Source organism: Musa acuminata, chromosome BXJ1-9 (genome assembly GCF_036884655.1).
Source record: "Musa acuminata AAA Group cultivar baxijiao chromosome BXJ1-9, Cavendish_Baxijiao_AAA, whole genome shotgun sequence".
Taxonomy (NCBI): Eukaryota; Viridiplantae; Streptophyta; class Magnoliopsida; order Zingiberales; family Musaceae; genus Musa; species Musa acuminata.
Window position 1 is genome coordinate 1612907 of NC_088335.1, and position 20653 is coordinate 1633559.

The window sequence follows — 20653 nt, forward strand, 5'->3', positions numbered from 1 at the left end:
CGGTTCGAGTCTGAGTCCCCGAGGGGTCGAGTCGTGGAATAGGAGAAGCCTTATGGGTAATTACGGACCGATCAAGCCCACATAAGCAATTATATTACCCGACCCAACCTGATCGATAACAGCAGCAGAACACCATGGCGTCGTTTGGGTTGGGAAAGATGAGCGACTTCCTTCTGCCGACGCTGTCGCGGAAGCGCGACGTGGACTGCATCATCCGCGACACCCTCGACAAGGTCCTCGTCCTCCGCTTCGGCCGCGCCGCCGACCCTCTGTGCCTCCACTTCGACGAAATCGTACGCTGCGCCCCTCTCCTCCCATATCTTGTACTTCGTCTTCTCGGTGCTTGGCGAAGCCTCTGATCTCGTGTGGCCTTCTGGCGCGCAGCTCTCCAAGACCTCTCGTGAGGTCTCTAAGTTCGCGACGATCGCGCTGGTGGACGTCGACTCCGAGGAGATTCAGGTCTACGTCAAGTACTTCGATATCACCTTGATACCCTCCACCGTCTTCTTCTTCAATGCTCATCATATGAAGATGGACTCCGGGTAATTCAATTACATCCCTAGATGAACATCTTGTTTCTGTCATCAACTCTCTTTATGTCTTGCCCGGTTCTGCGTTTCGTAGGGAATTTTAACCTTCCGCTTAGGTAATTTCTTTTTGCCCTAAATATTTGATTTGATATGTAGGTTTCTGCAAGTACGAAGGCTGTAATTTATTAGGGCATGCACAAGATGTCACCCTTTCTACGATATCTTATTTATTTTGCCCTAAATTTTAGTGGTAAATTTTCCTTGACATGAATACTTGTCACAAGGATGTTTAGAATTATTAGGTGTAGTCGATATGTCTTATAAATTAGTGGCCTGTAGATAAAAGTCCGCTAATTTGACATTTGACATGTTATTACGATGATTGTAGAGAATAGCAAATGCAATAGTAGCATCATCTCCTCTGTTTCACATCGTAGCCTGATTGGATATCCTAAAATTTCATCCGAAGCTGAACCCTATTAATTATCTAGGTATCTGAACTAAAACCTTATACGGGTTACCTACCTTTATACCAAACTCATCCCAAACCCTATCGAAGGAAACCCTATCTAAGGGTACCAGAACCTTGTCTTGCTCGGTTGGGTATATTTGGATGCTGAAAAGAACCCAACCTACTAAGCTGAACCTAGAAGTAACATTAGGTTAGGGCTAATCCAACCAGTCTGTCTACCTATGTACCTGAACCCGACTGGAGCACATTCATCCTCACCTGAACCTGTTTCCTAGCTGATTAAAGGGTAAACAAGTTCATTATAAGCGGATCAAGTAGACCAAGGTGCAAAAAAAAAAAGAAAAATAAATAAATACCTCTGCCATCCCAAATTATGGCTCCCCTCTCTTCTCCTTTCCCGCTTTTTTACTCTCCCCTCTTCTTTTTTGTCTTTTGAAGCTGTCAGATTGGCTGGAATTGGTCAAAACTGGCCAACTCTGGTAGTGATTTGTAGATTCTAGTCAAAATCCACTGACTTATTACTATAAACTGGGAAGTCAACAAAAGTTGGAGTGGCCTTTGACGATAATGATATGGATTCTATTCCTTTTTATAGTGATTTAGTTCTATTCTTTAATGACTATTTTCACCTTAAATGTAACTTGATAAGTGAATTTTTCGGCCATGTGTCTCTTGGTAAACTGTATTTTTTATTGTATTCAGGACTGCTGATCATACTAAGTGGGTTGGATCTTTTCATAGCAAACAAGACTTAATCGATGTTGTTGAGGTGAGTGCCATGCTCCTCACTTGGAAGGTCCTTTTTCTGAATTAAATATATTATATTCAGTTTCATCTACTGAATTCATTAAGCTTAAGATGATGCCACATGATAGGTTAGTCTTAATATCAGTAGAACAAAAGCTAGAAGATTTTTTTTTTTTCATTTCATAATTTGAGAATACAGTTACATAGTTTGATTTTGGACGTCCGAGATACTTATTCTTTCTTGGATTGTATGGGAAAAAAAAATGGAACTGAATGACTTCTGTAGCAAAGTTTGTAGAACTTTGATAATTTTTTGTGTCTGTAAGAAATGAAGATGTCCTTTTTGATGAATAAGTAGGAATTATCCCTTGTCACTGAGACTTTATCATCAGATCTTCCTAATCTAGTTAGCTGGCTTCCAAATGCAATTATCTTCATCCATGATTACCAGTATAGTTGGTCTGTTATATTGGTTTTTCTCTTCTGGTAATATTTTTCGCAAGAGATTAAACCTGTCATCAAGGCTCATATGATCAAGAATGGGATTGGGATTAGCTAACTGCATTATGATTGAGATTCATTACATCTGATCAATTGGAGCAGGATAAATTGAGAAAATAATTTAAACATGAAAAGTGTAGAAATTATAAAAATAACAAAGTCTGGAAAACAAAATATAAAAAATGATAGTTTTTTGAAAGAGTAAAACAATATGTTTTTATGTAAAGCCACAGTTGTCAGTTTCTAATTTCTTTGACTTGGCCATATCTTCTTAATTTAATATGAATAGCTGCACATTGTATTCCTGAACTTCTTATGTATGAAAATGTGAAAATATCTGTCTATGTACCAGCTTATGCAATCTGGGGGTGATTCCATGGGATGGGCTGCATATCATACATAGATGATTGAACCTTAGAAGTTTACCTTATGGATATGCATATGATACCTTAGAAATGATGGGGGATAATATATCTGAACTGGATGTCTTCATTTTAGAATAAGACTGCTATCTGCTGATGTCAGCACCCTCATCTACCAACACAGTTGACTGTTACCTGAGTACGGAGGATGACCTTTAGAATTGCTCTAGGCATAACCTTTTTTTACATGATATATAATTCACCATCTTACTCATACATTAACATTCTGACTATCTTTCAAAACACAACAACAGAAAGTTCTAATATTTTGATCAACATAAACCAACTACTAAGTGCTCAAGAATTTAGTGGCGATGTGTATCTCATCGTTCAACCAACATTTCTGGACAGTGGAGGGACCATCTGTTTTTGGGGTATATTCTGTATATTTAACTCCTAACTGATTTGATGAAATCATATTTGAACTTGCTTTTAGTCTGGTTGAAAATTTGCAGAACTTTGTAGAACTTTGTGTTTTTTTTTAAAAGAAAGGCAAATTAGATAAACTTAGAAAACAAACTTATAAAATATCCGGAGTTTCTCTAGTCCAAAAAAGTAGCAGATACATTCTGTCTAGCATAATTAGCAAGATTGTGAGCCTTGTTAAGGTCTCTTGGGATGGAACTCCAGTTGGAAACCTTCACTGTCTTAGCTAGATGGAGGATGTCTTTGCATAGAAACCTTCACTGATCTCACCCAGATTTGAGTAAATCCAAGTTGTAGTGCACATTGAAGCCCCACTTAACTGCCAAACATTCTGCTTGGAAAGTATCAGAAAGTCATCTATGGTTGCACCTCCTGCAACAATAATACCCTCAAGTCACTAAAAACAAAATGTGTTTGTAGAACTTTGTTATTTGAATAGTTTCTGCCGGTTTCTATAGCCAAAGTCTAGTTCTAGTTAAGAATATTATTCAATATTCAGTGGCATGCTGTAACATCCGACTAAAAAGGACCCAAGCTTCCATCTACCTTAAATTTCTTCCCTTTTCATGTTTCCTTTTTCTTTCTTTGTTCACTTTGACAAGTTCTCGAGGCTGTTTGCTTTACCTTTCGGCATGCTGTTCTCATCTGGTAAGTTTATCCTCTTCAAAAGTTTCTTTTCCCTACCCGAAAAAGAAATACCTCTCGCAAAGTAGCCATCCATACCCAGAATGAAACTTGCAGTTAGAAATTTTACTTGTTGAGTCATCAATAGTTCCTTTCTTCTCACTAATGTTTGTTATCTAGCCGCAGTCTATAATGTAATATTATTATGATGCCTCTTTATAATAAATAGATTCTCCCAAAAGAAGCCATATAACCATTATATTTTGTTGCCTCTCGTAGGCTATATTTAGAGGGGCGATGAAAGGCAAGCTGATCGTTAGCTGTCCACTTCCACCAGAGAGGATACCCAGATTTCAGCTGCTCTTCAAGGACGTGTAGCGATGAGCTGGAAGGTGGACGTGATAGTGTGTGTCGAAGGGGATGACATAATGACTCTTGGTATTCATCCTCTTAACGGTTCTTTTAGTAGCTTCTAATCAAGTGTCAAATGCACATGAATCATTGTGTCAAATGACATGTTCAAGCATTCTAAAATCCCTTGGATCGATCATTTTACTGTAAGCTGTGTACATATATTATTTTGCTTCATTGCATACAAATACGAGCATTATTTGCTTCATTCAGTGTTAGATACAAATTTGGAAAAACATTACTTGAAATACAAATTTGCTTTGTTATGGAAATATAGTTATTTGCTATCTCCATGCATTAGTTCACCAATTTTACTCTATGGATTCTTAATCGAATGATTTAAGCTTGTTCGACTTAGTGGAGTCTGATCCCCCACACCCCATCTCATCTTCTAACCTTCTCACTGTCCTTCATTCCTTACACATGAAACCAGTAAACAATTTTTTCTCCCACTCCTCATCACATGCATGTAGTTAGACGTAAAAAATAAACAAGCCATCTAAGTTTTCTTCCTCTCTTCTTTTTTTTTTTTCGGTCTGGGTAACAAGTAATACGATTAAAGCAATGATAATAACCAAATGCAGATAGAGGCATGCTACAGTATCCAGGACTCAATTATCAAAAGAAAACGTGATTTATCATCAAGAAGAACTTGCAAGTTGCAAGACACAGTCAAGTCCCTTGACTTCACCCAACACAAGCACAATTGATTCAAACGCCATGTGAGGAACTCGGAAGACGACCAATTTTGTCTTTGGCTTACCCTTGGCCAATGAGAACACTGCTTTTAATCAAAAAGCCTCTTGAATAGAGCGTTGAAACAACAGTTTTCTTCCACCCAAGCCTCCAAATTAGACTGCATAAAGAGCGCAGTCCGAACAAACGCATTTCTTGAGGCCAACTGTGGTGGATGATGCTGCAAGTAATAAGCCCACTAGCTTTCATTTCCAGTCTGGTCTTCACACACACCTGCATTAAAAGGCATCAATAGAAGCTTGGAATACAACCATTCTTCCCCGGAAAGGTGACAAATACTGGCCAACTACACCAATAAAGGTTGTCCAAGAAAAGCATCTTAAATGAAGGCACTAGTCATAAGAAAAAACCAGATGTATTAAGCATTTTTATGTGAAAACAACTGCTAAAATTTACGATACTAAATAATTAAAACACTAAATAACATTTGTGAGCAGCTTCCTCTGAATCTACTTATGAGATGGAACAGAATAGTAAGCGGTAGCTGTTAGTCAACGACAGGCATATTAAGAATTGAAAGTTCTCGCTATGCAAATCCAAAAATAGTTTCTAATATTTTGCATGATAAGCCATTAAAAGTGACCACCGGGAAGCCGTGGGAAGCAACTTACTTGATTGCTTCGTGACAAACACAATCACTGCTAGATCATGAATCCATGAATCTTCATGAGATGTCAAAGAACAGAAGCAATAATTGCATCAAACATCATGAGGAAGCAAATGAAACCATGAAACTCACATTCCATACAATTATGTTAATTTCCTGAAATGTAATAGATGATGTGGATGCACTAAACTGAGAGTTAAGCATCAAAAGTTGCAAGGATATTCTTGTTTGAAAAATGAGAATAAGAAACCTGCATTTTCTTGAAAAAAGTAACCGGTGATCCCTTAAAATGCTATAGTTCTCATCACCTGGAGCGATTAAATCTCTTGAGAGAATCTACATGAACTCTTCTGATAATAACGCTATTAAGCTTCTGCTCCAAACATCTAGTTCGTAAGTTACGGATAATCTAAAGCTATATTTAGATAGAACCTACACAAGTAGGTTGGATAATTACAATGTATATAAGCAAATATTAACAGAATTAGCTTTGAAGATTTTGTTTCATACATGACTTAATAAGCTCCCAACAACACAACTATGAAGTTATCCACCAACTATGAAATATGCAATCAAATAGATAGAAAATTAGTTCAGAAAGGTTTTACTTTTAGGTATCCAATTTACAATGTATGAGATTAATAAGCTACACAAAACCTAAATCATCCATCAAAAATTCTATTTTCTTCCACAGAATAAATGGTTCAAATCCTGATAAACGGTGGTTCAGCATAAATGAAAGATAATTAGCATGGAGATCATTTAAAAGGTAAACATATATGGCAGTAATACAAAATTCAACCCGAGAATGGTGTTGTTTCGTTTTTTTCCAAGTGCTAAGATCAAACAGAACTACTGCATCTGAAAATAATCTTTTGGGTGAACAGATTAAGCCTGTATTCAAACGGTTTAACTACCGAGATCAGTAAGTCTCAACACTACAAAACAGATCAAGAATGGGTTCAATTGAAGATGTAAAAGGACAACAATTGGAAAGGCGAAAGCTTTATACCCTATATCTTGATGATCTTGGCAGCTTTGACCACAGGATTAGCCTTAGCAATCTCCTCCCTCCCCAACGCCTTGTAATCGAATGAGCAATCATGAGTGTCGGAATACCGGTGGCGACCGCAGAAGAGATCCCCGCATCGGCACCGGAATCCGGTCAGCCCCACCTTTCTCCCGCAAGTGGAGCACCCGTTGATGAATTTTACCTGCGGTTTGGATTCCTCCTCAGGCTTCGACTCCTTGTCGGTCTTGGGCGTGGTAGATGCCGCGACGGCGGTCTCCGTAGCCGTAGTCTCCGCTCTCGGGTTCGGTGATTGCTCGCAAGGTTTCAAGAACAGAGACGGGGGTAACGGGGACGATGATGGAGGAGCGGGGGTCGACGGGGAAGGGGAGGAAGGTTTGAGGATTTCGGCTTCGTCTTTGTCAAGATTACAACTTTCTCGAGCCATTTGATGCACTGGAACAGATGCGAACACAAGCAGATCGAGGATATTGGAGCCGAACAGGATTAAGAACTACGAATAAGTTTCAAGGATCGATTAAAGAGGGATATCTGAAGTCTCCAATCGACGTGATGGATGAAAAAAAGAGGTTTTCAGGACGGATTCATAAGAAATAAAATAAAATTCGATCTCAAGCCTCAAAAAGGGACGAATTTTCCAACAAAAAAAGCGCAAAAAATCAGTAGTCAGGAGGGACTAAATCTGCAGCGGATCGATCAGGATGTAAGCTTCGTTGAACGCGAAATCGAATCGGAGACAGGATGAGGCTGTCAGAGATTTTTCCCCATGCTTCCTAGGAATCAAGTTCGAAGGGCAGCGACAACCGAGAAGATGATCAGAAAGAGGGGAACCCTGATCGATCCGATCGAGGAAGTGGCGAAAGAATCGGTGGAAATAGGGGAAGATGAAGGAAAAGTAAAGGTGGGAACTTCGGAGGCGGTGGAGGAAAAGGACGAATAAATGGGAATACATCCGTCGCAATACAAATGATAAGGCGATTAAAATAAAGCAAAATGGTCGAAATAATCTTCGTGTCCAAGCGAAATTCCACGCTGTAATATTCTTTTCTTTTGCCGCAACACATTTCATTCAACTTAAATTAGATTAAAAATATTTATTAATTAATTTTTGAAAAAGACTTTCACAATATCCCGATTCAACTCAGAACGGATCGAGTCTGAGCGACCGACTGATTCAACTCAGATCGGGTCGAGTCTGAGTCGAGCTGATTTGTCCTCCGATACGATTGAACCACATGGCTCAACCTTCAACACAAACCACCACCCCAACCCAACCCCACGCGCACCCGTGCTCTAAACGCAGCCTCTCTTTCTCCCCAACGACTGCGGCAGTGCGGGTTAGCCTCGGTGCACGGTGACTGATTTCGTCTCCATCGGCGAACGGCGGCAGCTTCTTCCCCTCCCGTCATCTCTCTCTCTGCCTCTCGTCCTCCTCCTTCGCCGTCGCAAACTCCCTTCTCCGCCCTCCTTCCTCTTCCACTCCGTCGTCACAGCTCCGTCTTGACCGGAATCCGGTCAGCCCAGCGCCTTTGACCACACTGGGCAGAAGGGGAATCCTTCCATTTCTCCGTGCCGTAACATTCGTGCTTGATGCTTATCCCTTGATCAACAGTAGAAGACTCGAGAATCTGTCATCGTCGGGCCTTCGAGGATTAAAAGAAAATCCCATCGATCACAAAGACGAAGCGCGAGGACTGTTTTGGCCATGGAAGAGGGAGCGAAGGGCGGTAGCGGAAGCTCAGGGCTCGAAACCCTAGTCCTTGAGAAGGTTGGGGAGGTCTCATCCGCGATCGATGCCGCGAAGCACGTCGACGAAGTGATCTGCGCCCTCTACTCCCTTGCTGTCCGCATATTTCCCGTCGACTACTCTGCCCTTTGCGGTTCGATTTCGGATCCTTCACGTCTCTTTCTCTTGGAATGGGTCTTTTTGTCGTACTTTTTCTGTCGTAGTGTCACTTATTTGTTGAATGATAGATGGATTTGCACTGAAAAGGAAAAAAAATACTTAGGAGCTTATGATTGGGAGAGGCATCTGAATTTTTTGACGTGTCTGAAAATTTATTTATTTTCTTAAAACAAAAAGGCTCATTGCAATATTTGGTTACTTTGCAGAGACCATCGATCCTGCTCAGAGAAGCAAGGTACTACTCTGGTCCACAATGCTACTTGGTTTTATATCTCACACAGAGGAGGTTCTTAACGTTTTGTGTTATCTATTTATGCAACTACAATAGTGTCCACAAGAAAATTCTGAACTTGATGTGAAAAATAAATAATGTAAAGATGGTTGTAATTCTAATTAAAGGTGAGATAATGCCTGGAATCGAAAACATAGATGCAGAGAAGAAGAATTCATTGATAAGAAAAAGGTGCTAGGGTGAACATCCAGCTAAAGATTGAAAACTATAAGAGTGGCTCTGTGCCCAAGGCCTTGTGCACTGGTGTACACCTGTGGATTTTCAATTGAAGGGGTGTTTCTTCTCAGGGACTTTCGAGTTAAATTTTATTTCGAACAAGAACTTATGCTATATACAATCCCTGACATTCAATTCCAACAATTATCTATATTTAGTTTAGTAGCAGTTGTATAAGGTCCCCTAAAATCATGTTTGTTTGCGATGCACTTATATACTTACAAACATGTAGTTATCGTCATTTATGAATAAATTCTCTCTTCCTGGAACTTGCGATGGCTGGAATGAATGATCCATTTTGCATATCTTGAAACCTGTTCAAAGATCCTGTACACCCCGTAGTAGTAAACTAGGATGTCCTCAACATAGAGTTGAACTCAGATTATGAATCTTCTTTTACTTGCATTCAATTTAGTCCAGTTGCTTACTTGCATGAATATGTAGTTTGGGACACTCTTCATGGCTTAATTTTTGGGTGTATTGCTTTAGATATCACTACATCCTTTGAATGTTAGAAGTGTTCTTTGCCAGATTAGTGGTTGAAGCATTAACCATTCTTTGTTTTCTTACTTTTACACAAATCTTTTGATTACAGATGATTCTTTTTTGTCCATCATCCATATTTATTATTTTGAAAGGATTATATGAATAAACATACTATGCATGCTTTAATCTCCTATATTAGACTGAGCTCACGATTTTGAGATTTGATCCACTTCGAGTGTCCATTTTTTTTGTTTTATGTGTGGGGGTTCAGTGATGGGTGTCACATGGTGCTTACAGTCCACAAATAACCCTTACCATAATAGTAACTTGTGGCTGACTAGATCCATGCCTTACCATGTTAGCATGAGGGATTCTGGAAGAAGCTGCACTGTCCTTACTAAGCATGGAGAACTGTATCTAGTCTTTCAGCTGCAACAAAATTTTGAAAATCCTGAAGTTAAGTGTTATGTTTTTGCTTCCAGTTGAGAGAATCAGCCTAATCTAGTTGACTTTGATTGACATCAAACCCTTCCTGCTAATAATATGGTCAAGAAATTGGTCAAAATTGGATCAACCTTGGATGCTATTGATACATATCGGATGTGTTGTATCAAAATTGACAAATACCACAAACTGAGGCCTTCTTATTTTGTTTACCACTGTTTTTCAGGTACATGAGATACTATCTCCTGCCCCTGCTGAAAGCGGTGAATGGAGGCAGGCTTTCTACTATGGACCTGCGTTTCCAACCTTGGCTAGGATATTGATCTATAGTAAGTTTCATTCTTTATTTGAAACATCTTTATTGTGATAAGATATGCTGGACCTAATAGAGTTTTCTCTAAGTTGACACATATTTCTATATGTAAATATATGAATTATATATCAATTTTTTCCTATGATACCATATGACTAATGCTATCTTCAAATTTTCAAATCCCATGGTTGTCCGTATATACTGATTTTTATGGTTCTAACATGTGTATGTACTGATTTATCACTAATCTTGTGTTCAACTTTTTCCTCTCTTTTCTTCATTCCTTTATCTACGAAGAAAGCAGGAAAAAATAAACTTCTTCTGCCCCTTTTTTCCTTCATTCTCTCCTCCTCATTTGTTCTCAGGCTTGGCTGCACCCTTCCAGATTGCCTCCCCTTGTCTCATCATTCTCATTCCATTCTCGGATGGGGCTAGTTGGGTCTGGGAATCAGCAACTTTGCTTCCTCATCCCTTCCTCTTGCATCCTTTTTCTCTCTTTTCATTTTCCTTTCTAGTTTATTATCTGACAATTGGAACTGTCTGAATTGGTCAAGATGTCCAATTCTGTTAGAGATCTGTTGATGTTGATCAATTCTGGCTTTTGGCATTGAAGTGGGCAAAACGATCTAAATCAGGTTGGCTGATTTGGTGAGCCATGCTTGTCTGCTAAACTGAAAATTAAGGTGTATATGTGCAAACATGAACCTTTAGAATGATGCATCCAAATACTTTTTTAATAACTAGCATTTGATTTGTGAATGTGATATATTCTTTAGTAATTATAATTCATATCTCCATTCGGAAAAATAGACTGCAACAATTTTATTGTAAGAACTTGTTCTTCATTGAAAAGCCTGTGCGAGTGCATGCTATTAAAAATGCAGAATTAATTTGAGCTGATGGTAACATTCTTTGTAAAGAAAGTAGCTTTAGATGACTGGCACACGTTTTAGTAAAAGGTTTTCTAAGTGCTTGATAATTGTCATATCTAATGTGCAGATGTTGCAAAAGACTGGCTTGCATGCTTTTCTTCATCTACGAAGAAGCAGGTTTATGATTCATTTTTCGTTCAAGGACCTCCAACTGAAATAGTACAGGTCCTTGTTCCTGCTTTGGTGCACGGTTATGATGATGCTATCTACTCGAATATTGAGAGGTACTTACTGTACCATCTGATTGATGCCACAATTAAGTTGATTTTGGTACTTTGGAGCAGTATGAAAGTTATTTTACAGCAGAGTTAATTAAGATTGTGCCTCATTTAGCAACAATGGTGACTGCAATAATAAATCATGTTAGTGCGTCACAACAAATGTACTTCCTAGATCATATTACTCGTCAAACCTCTTTTAACATACCATGATTTTGGCCTTATTTGACCAAATCATTTGAGGAATCCTTAGCTATTACTTATATTTGGTGGTAGTATGAGAATCCAGATGTCATGAAAAATCATTAGAAACTTTAGTTTTTATTGGTACATGATAAGATGTGTATGTGATCAACCATATATAATGCTCTTGTTTATCTAGATCTTGATATGCTGATTATACTGATTTAATACTGAGCATAGTTATCGGGATCAGATCGAACCAAGTGGTGGTGCTGGAAAAACCGGGAACCGGACCATTAACCAATCCAATTCAATTATTGGAATGGATATGTTCAAAAACGGGAATGAACCGATTAACCCGGTTGGATTTTGGATAACCAATATAAAACCGACTGACCGAGTACATAAAACCGATCCAAATTACTTAAATACGCTTAAACTTTTTTATTATTTATTCGAGAGGGTATTTGAAATTAGGGTTAACCTTATTTAAATATGACAGATGATACTCTCAATCTTGATGAGATTTTAATGATATCAAAAAGAATATAAGGGAGATGAAATTAGAGCACGCTATATAAGAAGAATTTGATTTGAGGACAAATAAAAATGAGGAGAACGAAAAAAATATTGGAACAGATAAAAATGAGTTCGAAAATTTAGATTATAATACAAAAATTTACTACATGGGTTAGAATTATCATGGCATATTGATGACTAAAAAGTTTCCATCTAATCATGAATTCATGATAATTATGTTGGATAAACTATTTCTTATATATCATTGAACAATTGATTTTAGATTGGATTAATGTAATTACGACCAAGATTTTTTCATGTGTTATTTGATCTGGATAAATGTTTATAACTTTATATACACAATGTTGCTTGATATTATCATTCCACATCTTCTATCTATTTTTTAATTAGTTTTAATATTTTAGATTTTTACTATATATAATTTTAAATTGTTTAATATATTTTAAAATATTTTTAATTTAAACATGTGGTTCGACCAATTGATCCACCGGTTCAACCAATGACCCAGAGAACCAAGGCTTGATCGAGTCTATTCTGGTTCCGTTATGATAACTATGATGCCAAGTCCTTGAGATTCATAGATCATTTGCTTCGATATTGGTTTATGTTTTCACCTCATTACTAATCGTTCTTCTGTTGTATTATTCTATTTTTCTAAAACAAGGACTATGATAATATAATTTTAGTTAAATACACCTTTTTGTATTACTTATACTTATCACTTGCATAATTTCTTTATGAGTAACAAACTATCAATATTATCAGATAAGTTGATAATTTAATCATAGCATAATTTAGCTTCTTCTTCTTTTTTTAAATCTATCCATTGTTTTCGCTGCAGATGCACTAGGTGATACTTAGACCACTTGCATATCATGGTTGTTTTTGGAAGATTTGAATATAACCATTAACAGTCAACCACCGTTTGATGATCAGCACGTTCTATCATGGTTCAAAAATTTGATCAGTCAATGTTTGTTAGTTGATGTGTTTTGATGATCAACTTTTGCTATTCATCTATTGTTTGACTTTCAATTATCAAATTGTCATTGGTGATTGATGATTGCCATTCAACAGGATAGACTGTCCATTGACTATCACTTACTGATTGGTCATCTGCTGGCAATCAACAATCATCTATTGACAGCTTGTTGATACTTGGTGATCATTAACTGATGGTTGTTGGTATGCTGAAGATTATTGACTGAATATATAGTACGTTTTTGGTCACTTATCATCATGGTCTATTGGATAATTGATGATTAGTGATCATCAATCTGACTGCTGGTTTGACTGTTATTGGAAATGTCTGTCAATTTGTTAAAGAACAAAAGATTACCGACTTGATCTATGCGAGCAACGGCTGTCTTAATGATTTCCTTCATCACTTACACACTTTCGGAATTTTGAGCTGTCACTTACGTGGCAAATGTACAGGATCATATAGCCATGGCCAATCCCTTGTCTCACCACTCCATCTATCCATCTCTCATTATAATTTGATATGATTTCTAGTGACTATATCAATATTGGATCTTTACTGACTGTAAATGATGTGTACTAACTTGTTAGTTAAATATAACCCAATATCCAGACTAACCTAACAGATTTTGTTCTTGTGGTGTTCATTATATTTCTTATCATTTCCTTTCTATGTGTAAAGCAGGCAGCATTTATCTTTTCCTCTACTATGTATATTACAGGTTACTGGTACGATGCTTGCTTAAGAGCGAAGGGATACGGCATATTATCGGCGAATTTAGAATCCAATGTAGCAGTAGCAAACATGATTATGCACTTAAGCCAGAGATGTTAGCAGTCATGTCTAGGGTTGCACAGCTTCTCACTTCTGTTCCTGACAAAGCAAGATTGCAAGCCTCATCCGCACTTTCATCGCAGTATCCTTCTGAGATATTGTCTTGGTTCTATAGATGTAATTTTAACGATTCAAAGCTCAATTTGGATTCTGTTTGAGGATTCTGGAGCTTCATGTCATGTATCATGATTCCTTTTCATGTTGATACCAGGAGTGCGCTTATTGTTGGTTCTTAAAATTTTCACATTAAGATCATATGCTCATTTAATTTGCCCTTTTTTCTTTTTATAATGTTTTATCAACATCATCTCCTCTCAGTAAAATCAGTCATAGAAATCTCTTCTATTTCCTAATGTAGATTACATTTCAAGGATACCTTTCATTATCAGCTATTTTCTGTTTTTATCCTTGATTAGCTACTAGCTTGTTCTTCCAGCAAATGGCTAGACAACTTCTGTGTGGAGCAGAAGATTGTAACTTTGAAATGTTGAACCCAAGAGATGCCTCCGATGCAAATACTGTGGATGGCTCATTGTTCTTTATCGGCGAAACATTTTCAAGGATTTGCAGGCGTGGCTCAACAGGTGATAAAAAAATAGTTTAATGCTAAGTCTGGTCCTGCAAATTATTATTGTTCCAGCAAAGCAACTTATTGAAGTTAACTTACCTGACAGTAGATAGGTTAATTATAGGCCAAGCAGATGTTAAAATTTTACTTTTAACATTTAATATGAGCAATTGATATAAATTGATCACAAAAACTTTACTTTTAACAGTTAGGTGTACCATTGATAGAAGATAAAATGAGGAAAAACCATTAGAAGGATATATGCATGTTCAATGGAGACCTATAAATTCCCTGGTGAGGTAAGATGAATTGATCAATATTAGTGATGAGGAAAAGTAGAGGACACATAGGAAAATTTTATATGAGCAGGAAAAGGAAACTTGACTGCTTTATGTAACTAGGGATATTCACCTACCCAGAGCTTAATGGGAAGAAAAAATTCATGCAAGCAATCCCAAATAATTTGGATCTGTGGCTAGTTGTTGTACCTTCTAGTATACAATTGTAAGAGATCTTTAATAAAAGAATGAAATGTAGTTAACCATTATCTTTTTATTTGAAACTTTTTCATTTTTACATATTGCTCCATGAATATCATTGGGCTGTTCCATGTTGTGTTTCACAATTAGAACAGTCTTCATATGTTACTGGGCTATCATCTTAATTGTTGATTTACAAGTTGGATGGACCACTAAATGTAATGTATGCCACGCAATATCGTCAGATTTGGGAATTTTAAGATCTTGCTAGTGTCCTATTTCTATATTGTTTTAGTCATTAAGTTACTATTTTTCAGATATTCTACTCGTAAAGGTGATCCCTAGGATTCTTGATCACATCCGAAGCTGCTTGTCATCGAATGCTGGTTCTGTTGCTTTTAATATGATTGAATCTAGTCCAAAATCCCATTTTTGGTTGTTCATTATGGAGGCAATGAAAGATCAATATGCCATTGAAAGATTTTCTGAGGAGCTACTACGGCAATTAGCAACTCAGAATGTAAGTGATGTTGAAGCTTATTGGACGCTTTGGTTGTTGTTTCATCGGATTGTCAAGCAAAAAACTAATATTAGGTGAGATGGTGTCACCATGTTATCTATGATAGCAAGTTTGTTGCTATTGTGTTGTTAATATTCTTCCTCCCAATTGGTGCATATTCTGAATGTGTTTTTGATATTAAAGATTCAAAATTCCCTAAATCAATAGCTACAGGAAAAGAACTTCAGCAAAAAAAAAAAAATGATTTGATATCTACCGTCAAGCAATAGTTTGTCAAACTCCTATCTATAAATTATAGGTTGCTCTTAATGAGTAAGATCATGCATGTGTACATGAAATCTTGAATCTAAAATGCCTACTCTGGATGATATATCTTGCATTATTAGTTTTTTTTTTTTCCCCACAGAAATCATTGCTTCTATTCAATGATTAATATTGTCATTGCTACGACTGGTTAAGTCATTATCTAACTAGTTGTGGTCTCATGATAAAACTCTGATCTGATACAGCAGATACTGACTTTTCATCTGGTTTCTTAAGTTTGACATATAATCACATATAGCTTCAATCTGGAGTTTAACTTTGACACACATTTATGATGTTTGATGCCTGAGTGTGTAAAAATACAGTATGCTTACCTTAACTGCACTTTTTAATTATGCTCATTTCAGGTACATCTTTGTTGACAAATTTGTGTTTTGGAAAGTATTTCCTATCTGCTGCTTGAGATGGATTCTTCAGTTTTCGGTTTTTGAGTGCCCACCGAATTTCGATTCTGAGGCAAGAGCCCAGAGGACATCATCTTTTCTAGATGTATTGCATCGAATAATTAGCATTTGGTCCAGGCGTGAGTTTGTTCAATCATCTTCTATGGAGCAGCAAGCTTGTATCCTTCTGAGCAATAGTTTCTTAGTTTATTTTTCTTTTCCGTTACTCTTTTGTACTTCCTTAAGTGAAAATCAGATGTCACTTATGCTGTTGCTTTATGCATTGAGAAAATGTCTAAAGAGGAATTAGAAACAACCAAAGATATATTGCATTCTATTCTTCAAGGAGTCAGCTGTAAATTCTTCTTCTAGATTAAATAATTTTATGTGAATTTCTACCAAAGATTCTATAATATTTTTTTATTAAACTTGGTTCTAAGATTTGTAGGTAGACTGGAGAGCCCAATTGATTTAGTTCGGAAGATGGCTAGCTCTGTTGCATTGGTATTTTCTAAAGTTGTTGATCCAAAGAACCCTCTCTACCTTGATGATGATTGTTCTGAAATTATTGACTGGGAATTTGGGTTTAAAAGAAAGGATGTGGTAACTACAGATGAAACTAGAAAAGATAAACTAAATGGTACTCTGTCCAAGGATATGGAAAAAGATAAACTAGATGCTACTCTGTCCAAGGTTACAGAAAGTGCCTCTCATGCTAAAAGGCTGAAAGATACAAAGCATCATGCTGTAGATGGTGGTAAATTGATTTCAGAATGCAGGGTGAATCATTGTGCTGGCATGCCAAACAATGAACATGCCTCTGCTGAAGAGGATGATGGTGAAGGCAAGAATTCTGATGCATCTTCAAGTGACTCACTAGAACCATATGATCTGTCGGACGGTGATACAGATATGAAACTTTTCTCCCAGCTTGGTGATATTGCTGCAGCATTACGGAAACCAGATGATCCAGATGGTGTAAGTTGCTGTGCTTACTTTATATAGTCATTGTCAGGTTATCGTCTGTCAAAAATTTTCACCTATTTGAAAGTTTAGTGAAGCTATTAATGAATGCCCCCATTTGAACATTCATAATGCCTTACTTATAGGTGGAAAGAGCACTGGACAGTGCTGAAAAGCTTGTACGAGCAACACCTGATGAGCTTCCCCATTATTCAGGTGATCTTGTCAGAGCATTAGTGCATGTTCGTTGCTCTGATGTAGCAGTTGAAGGAGAGGAAGATTCTGCTGAAGGAAAAAGGCAAAAAGCACTGGTTGCGTTGCTTGTCACATGCCCATTTGAATCATTAGATGTGTTAACCAGATTACTATATTCACCAAATGTGGATGTTAGCCAACGGATTCTGATTCTTGATGTCATGACTGAGGCAGCACAAGAGCTTTCAGAGAGTACGATCATTAGAATGAAACATCAGCAAAGGAATTTAATATCAAACATTTCAGGTCAACCATGGTTTATTCCTAGCAGTAGAGGACCACCTGGAGCTGGTCCTTGGAAAGAGGTTTCTGATCCTGGAACTTCTATCAGTTGGTCCCACCGTTATGAAAGAGAAATTCCTTCAAGAGGTGGTCAAATAAAGTCAGGAAAATCTCGTAAATGGGGTCTTGTAAAAGCCAAGGATCCAGAGTTGGAATCATCAAGAAACAGATTTCCTCTTTATGCTGCTGCATTTATGCTTCCTGTAATGCAAGGATTTGACAAAAAAAGGCATGGAGTAGACCTACTCAACCGGGACTTTGTTGTCCTCGGAAAACTAATCTACATGCTTGGTGTATGTATGAAATGCAGTAGTATGCATCCTGAAGCATCAGCTTTGGCTCCTCCACTTCTTGATATGATTAGATTTAGGTAGTAGAAATTTGATTTTTTTTTTTTATATGTGAATCTAAAGACTGATGACCTCACAGGAGTGGTTTTATTGAATTTTCTTCAGGGAGTTATCACATCATGCTGAAGCATATGTCAGAAGATCTGTGCTTTTTGCTGCATCATGCATACTGGTTGCTTTACATCCATCACATGTTGCATCTGCTTTAATTGAAGGTAATCAGGAAATTTCCGATGGACTTGAGTGGATTCGGACATGGGCACTTCATATTGCCGAATCGGATCCAGATGCAGAATGCTCAACGGTATGTATATTAAAGCCCCAACCACAGAACATGCTGTCTCCATTTGTTAATTTTAAATATGAAAATTTTAACTTCGAATTGATTATCTTTATTTGATAATAGTACTCCAAGAAGCAATTTATAGTAAAGAATAGTTGCAATATGATTATTTAATTTCAAAGACATTCAAAATTGCTAAATTTTAGAATCCATGTTGGCTTAGGATTAAACATTCCTTTTCTGAAGATGCTGCATGGTTTCCTGCACTAGTTTTTAATCATTTCTTTACATTTATATCCTTTCCTTTTCAGGCCTCAACTCATGAAATTTTCTACTTGTACATATAGTTGCACCTGAAGTCATTTATGCACATAAATTCCCTCATTCCTTTAACATTTTTTAGTTTTGTTTAGCATGATCCATGAGTCTTACATGTGTCTTATTGCTAAAATGTGGAAATTAAGATATGAAACTATCACCATTATGCCATATATCATTCTAAAAGAAAAATTCTTTGTTTGCACTTTGCCAATAAATCTAAAAAATATAATATGTGATTTATGGATTCTCATTGCAAGTTAGGAACATAAGTATTGGATTTTGTTTTACAAGAAATGAATTTTATTGCTAACAGGTTACAGATTTTCATCAACATATTCTTTGATTTATGAACTTGAAGCTTGGACTACAACACACCGTAATGGATTTTCTTTTCTGAGAAATGAACTTTGTTCCAAACGTGTTGCAGATCTTCATCTAAATGTTCTTAAATATATTAACTTGAATCTTGGATTACAACATGAAGTAACATAAGGTTACTTGTCTGCATTATTAAGACTAGTTATATAGATAACTTGTTTAATGAGATAACAGTTCAACAACTCTATCAATGACAGATCTGGTTAACTAGCCACACTATCAATGACCAATCTCCATAATGTGAAAAATAGCAACATGAATGCTCTTCTGATTTCATTGGAAATATGTATTGATATTGATACTTCGAATCAATAGCAAATTTCATCAACTAAAGAAGACATTATTAAAGTAACTCTTCCCCATCATCCAAAATCCTCAGTGTGACATTTATGAATGAAAAGTATTGAAAGAATTCTAGTTCATACCTTGGTTACTGTTTTACAGCAAATCTGTCAATAGATTGGGGTGTCTTATCATATATTCTTCAGCTTATTTGTTTATTCATTTTTTACTTGATACATCATATATGTACTGTGACAACGAGTTATCTTAATATGCAGATGGCCATGACATGTCTTCAGCTTCATGCTGAGATGGCTCTCCAAACATCCCGTGCACTTGAGTCAGCCAAGTCTGTCAAAGCACGAACAAATACCCTACCTTTGAAGTTGGATGATATTATAATACCATTCTCGAACATGAGATAAGAAATGAGAACAATCTGTAGTTGGATTTTGATGTACTTATGCCCTCTTTTTCTATCATTTGCTTGATCTTCTTTATCTTGCAGAAGCAACAAATAACTTGCCTCATCCTATGAGGTACAGATACAATTAAAGGTTATTTTATGAACTACATATACTTGTTTAATTTGTTAATATAAGTGAAACACACAATTAGCTGTTTTTCTAACTCTTGTGTAGAATAATGGTGGTATGCTTGGTATGTATCTGTCTGAGCTAAACCAATATGGTATTGGACTAGTTTCAACATTAAACCAATATCTTTCTTTGACATATCTCATCAGTATCAGTTAATACTGTTAATATCACTGTTCACTCCAAGCTACAAAAGTGCATCTTATGTTCAATGCATTCAACATCTTTAGGGTCTAGTAGAAAACAGCTGGATGAAGCAAGATATTATAATTTCTTTGAATCATGTTACCACTTAATGATACATCCTAATAAGAGCATCATGAATTTTGATTGGACTGTCATACCAGTCCCATAATTGAAGTGTTATTTTGATATAGAAAGCCTATTAGGAGGCTTTATTTGCAGCAGGAGGTTGATACTCATTTTGTAAGGCTATGTACTGATTTCATCATTTTGTTTCTTTGACAGCATCAAATAGATGCTATAACACTTAACAAGCGTAGGATGTTGTGTCCAGTGTTATATATATATATATATATATATATATATATATATATATATATATATATCTATCTATCGTACCAAACGAATATCGAAACATTAGTATAGTATCATATTTTAAAGTATTGTGTTATCATAATTAAGTACTATCTTCTGGAAGTCATGTATGCTTCGCGGTTCTCTCACGTCGACCGCTGTCTCAAAATAATTAAGTTCAAATCAATGGTTGTACAGCCATAAAGCCTTTATATAACTCAATATGTGAATCAAACCTGCATGGATGCGTGATGGAGGCC

The 20653-nt window shown here is 36.7% G+C and overlaps 3 protein-coding genes across 3 annotated transcripts; 2 read left to right on the forward strand and 1 right to left on the reverse strand.

Moving 5' to 3' along the window:
- Nucleotides 1–108: 108 nt before the first annotated feature.
- Nucleotides 109–4341, forward strand: LOC135592358 (uncharacterized). Its single transcript, XM_065081765.1, has 4 exons — nucleotides 109–293; nucleotides 385–542; nucleotides 1705–1771; nucleotides 4002–4341. The coding sequence occupies exons 1-4, from the start codon at nucleotides 135–137 to the stop codon at nucleotides 4098–4100; spliced, it is 483 nt and encodes a 160-aa protein (XP_064937837.1). The 5' UTR covers nucleotides 109–134; the 3' UTR covers nucleotides 4101–4341.
- Nucleotides 4342–6509: 2168 nt separating this feature from the next.
- LOC103996741 (zinc finger AN1 domain-containing stress-associated protein 15) lies at nucleotides 6510–6953 on the reverse strand. The gene has a single exon (XM_018831451.2). The coding sequence runs from the start codon at nucleotides 6951–6953 to the stop codon at nucleotides 6510–6512; it is 444 nt and encodes a 147-aa protein (XP_018686996.1).
- Nucleotides 6954–7820: 867 nt separating this feature from the next.
- LOC135584687 (uncharacterized) lies at nucleotides 7821–19890 on the forward strand. The gene is made up of 13 exons (XM_065081766.1): nucleotides 7821–8406; nucleotides 8639–8667; nucleotides 10097–10199; nucleotides 11183–11339; nucleotides 13760–13954; nucleotides 14296–14456; nucleotides 15237–15513; nucleotides 16111–16325; nucleotides 16403–16501; nucleotides 16595–17124; nucleotides 17256–18016; nucleotides 18102–18300; nucleotides 19539–19890. The coding sequence occupies exons 1-13, from the start codon at nucleotides 8232–8234 to the stop codon at nucleotides 19683–19685; spliced, it is 3048 nt and encodes a 1015-aa protein (XP_064937838.1). The 5' UTR covers nucleotides 7821–8231; the 3' UTR covers nucleotides 19686–19890.
- The last annotated feature ends 763 nt before the right edge of the window (nucleotides 19891–20653 follow it).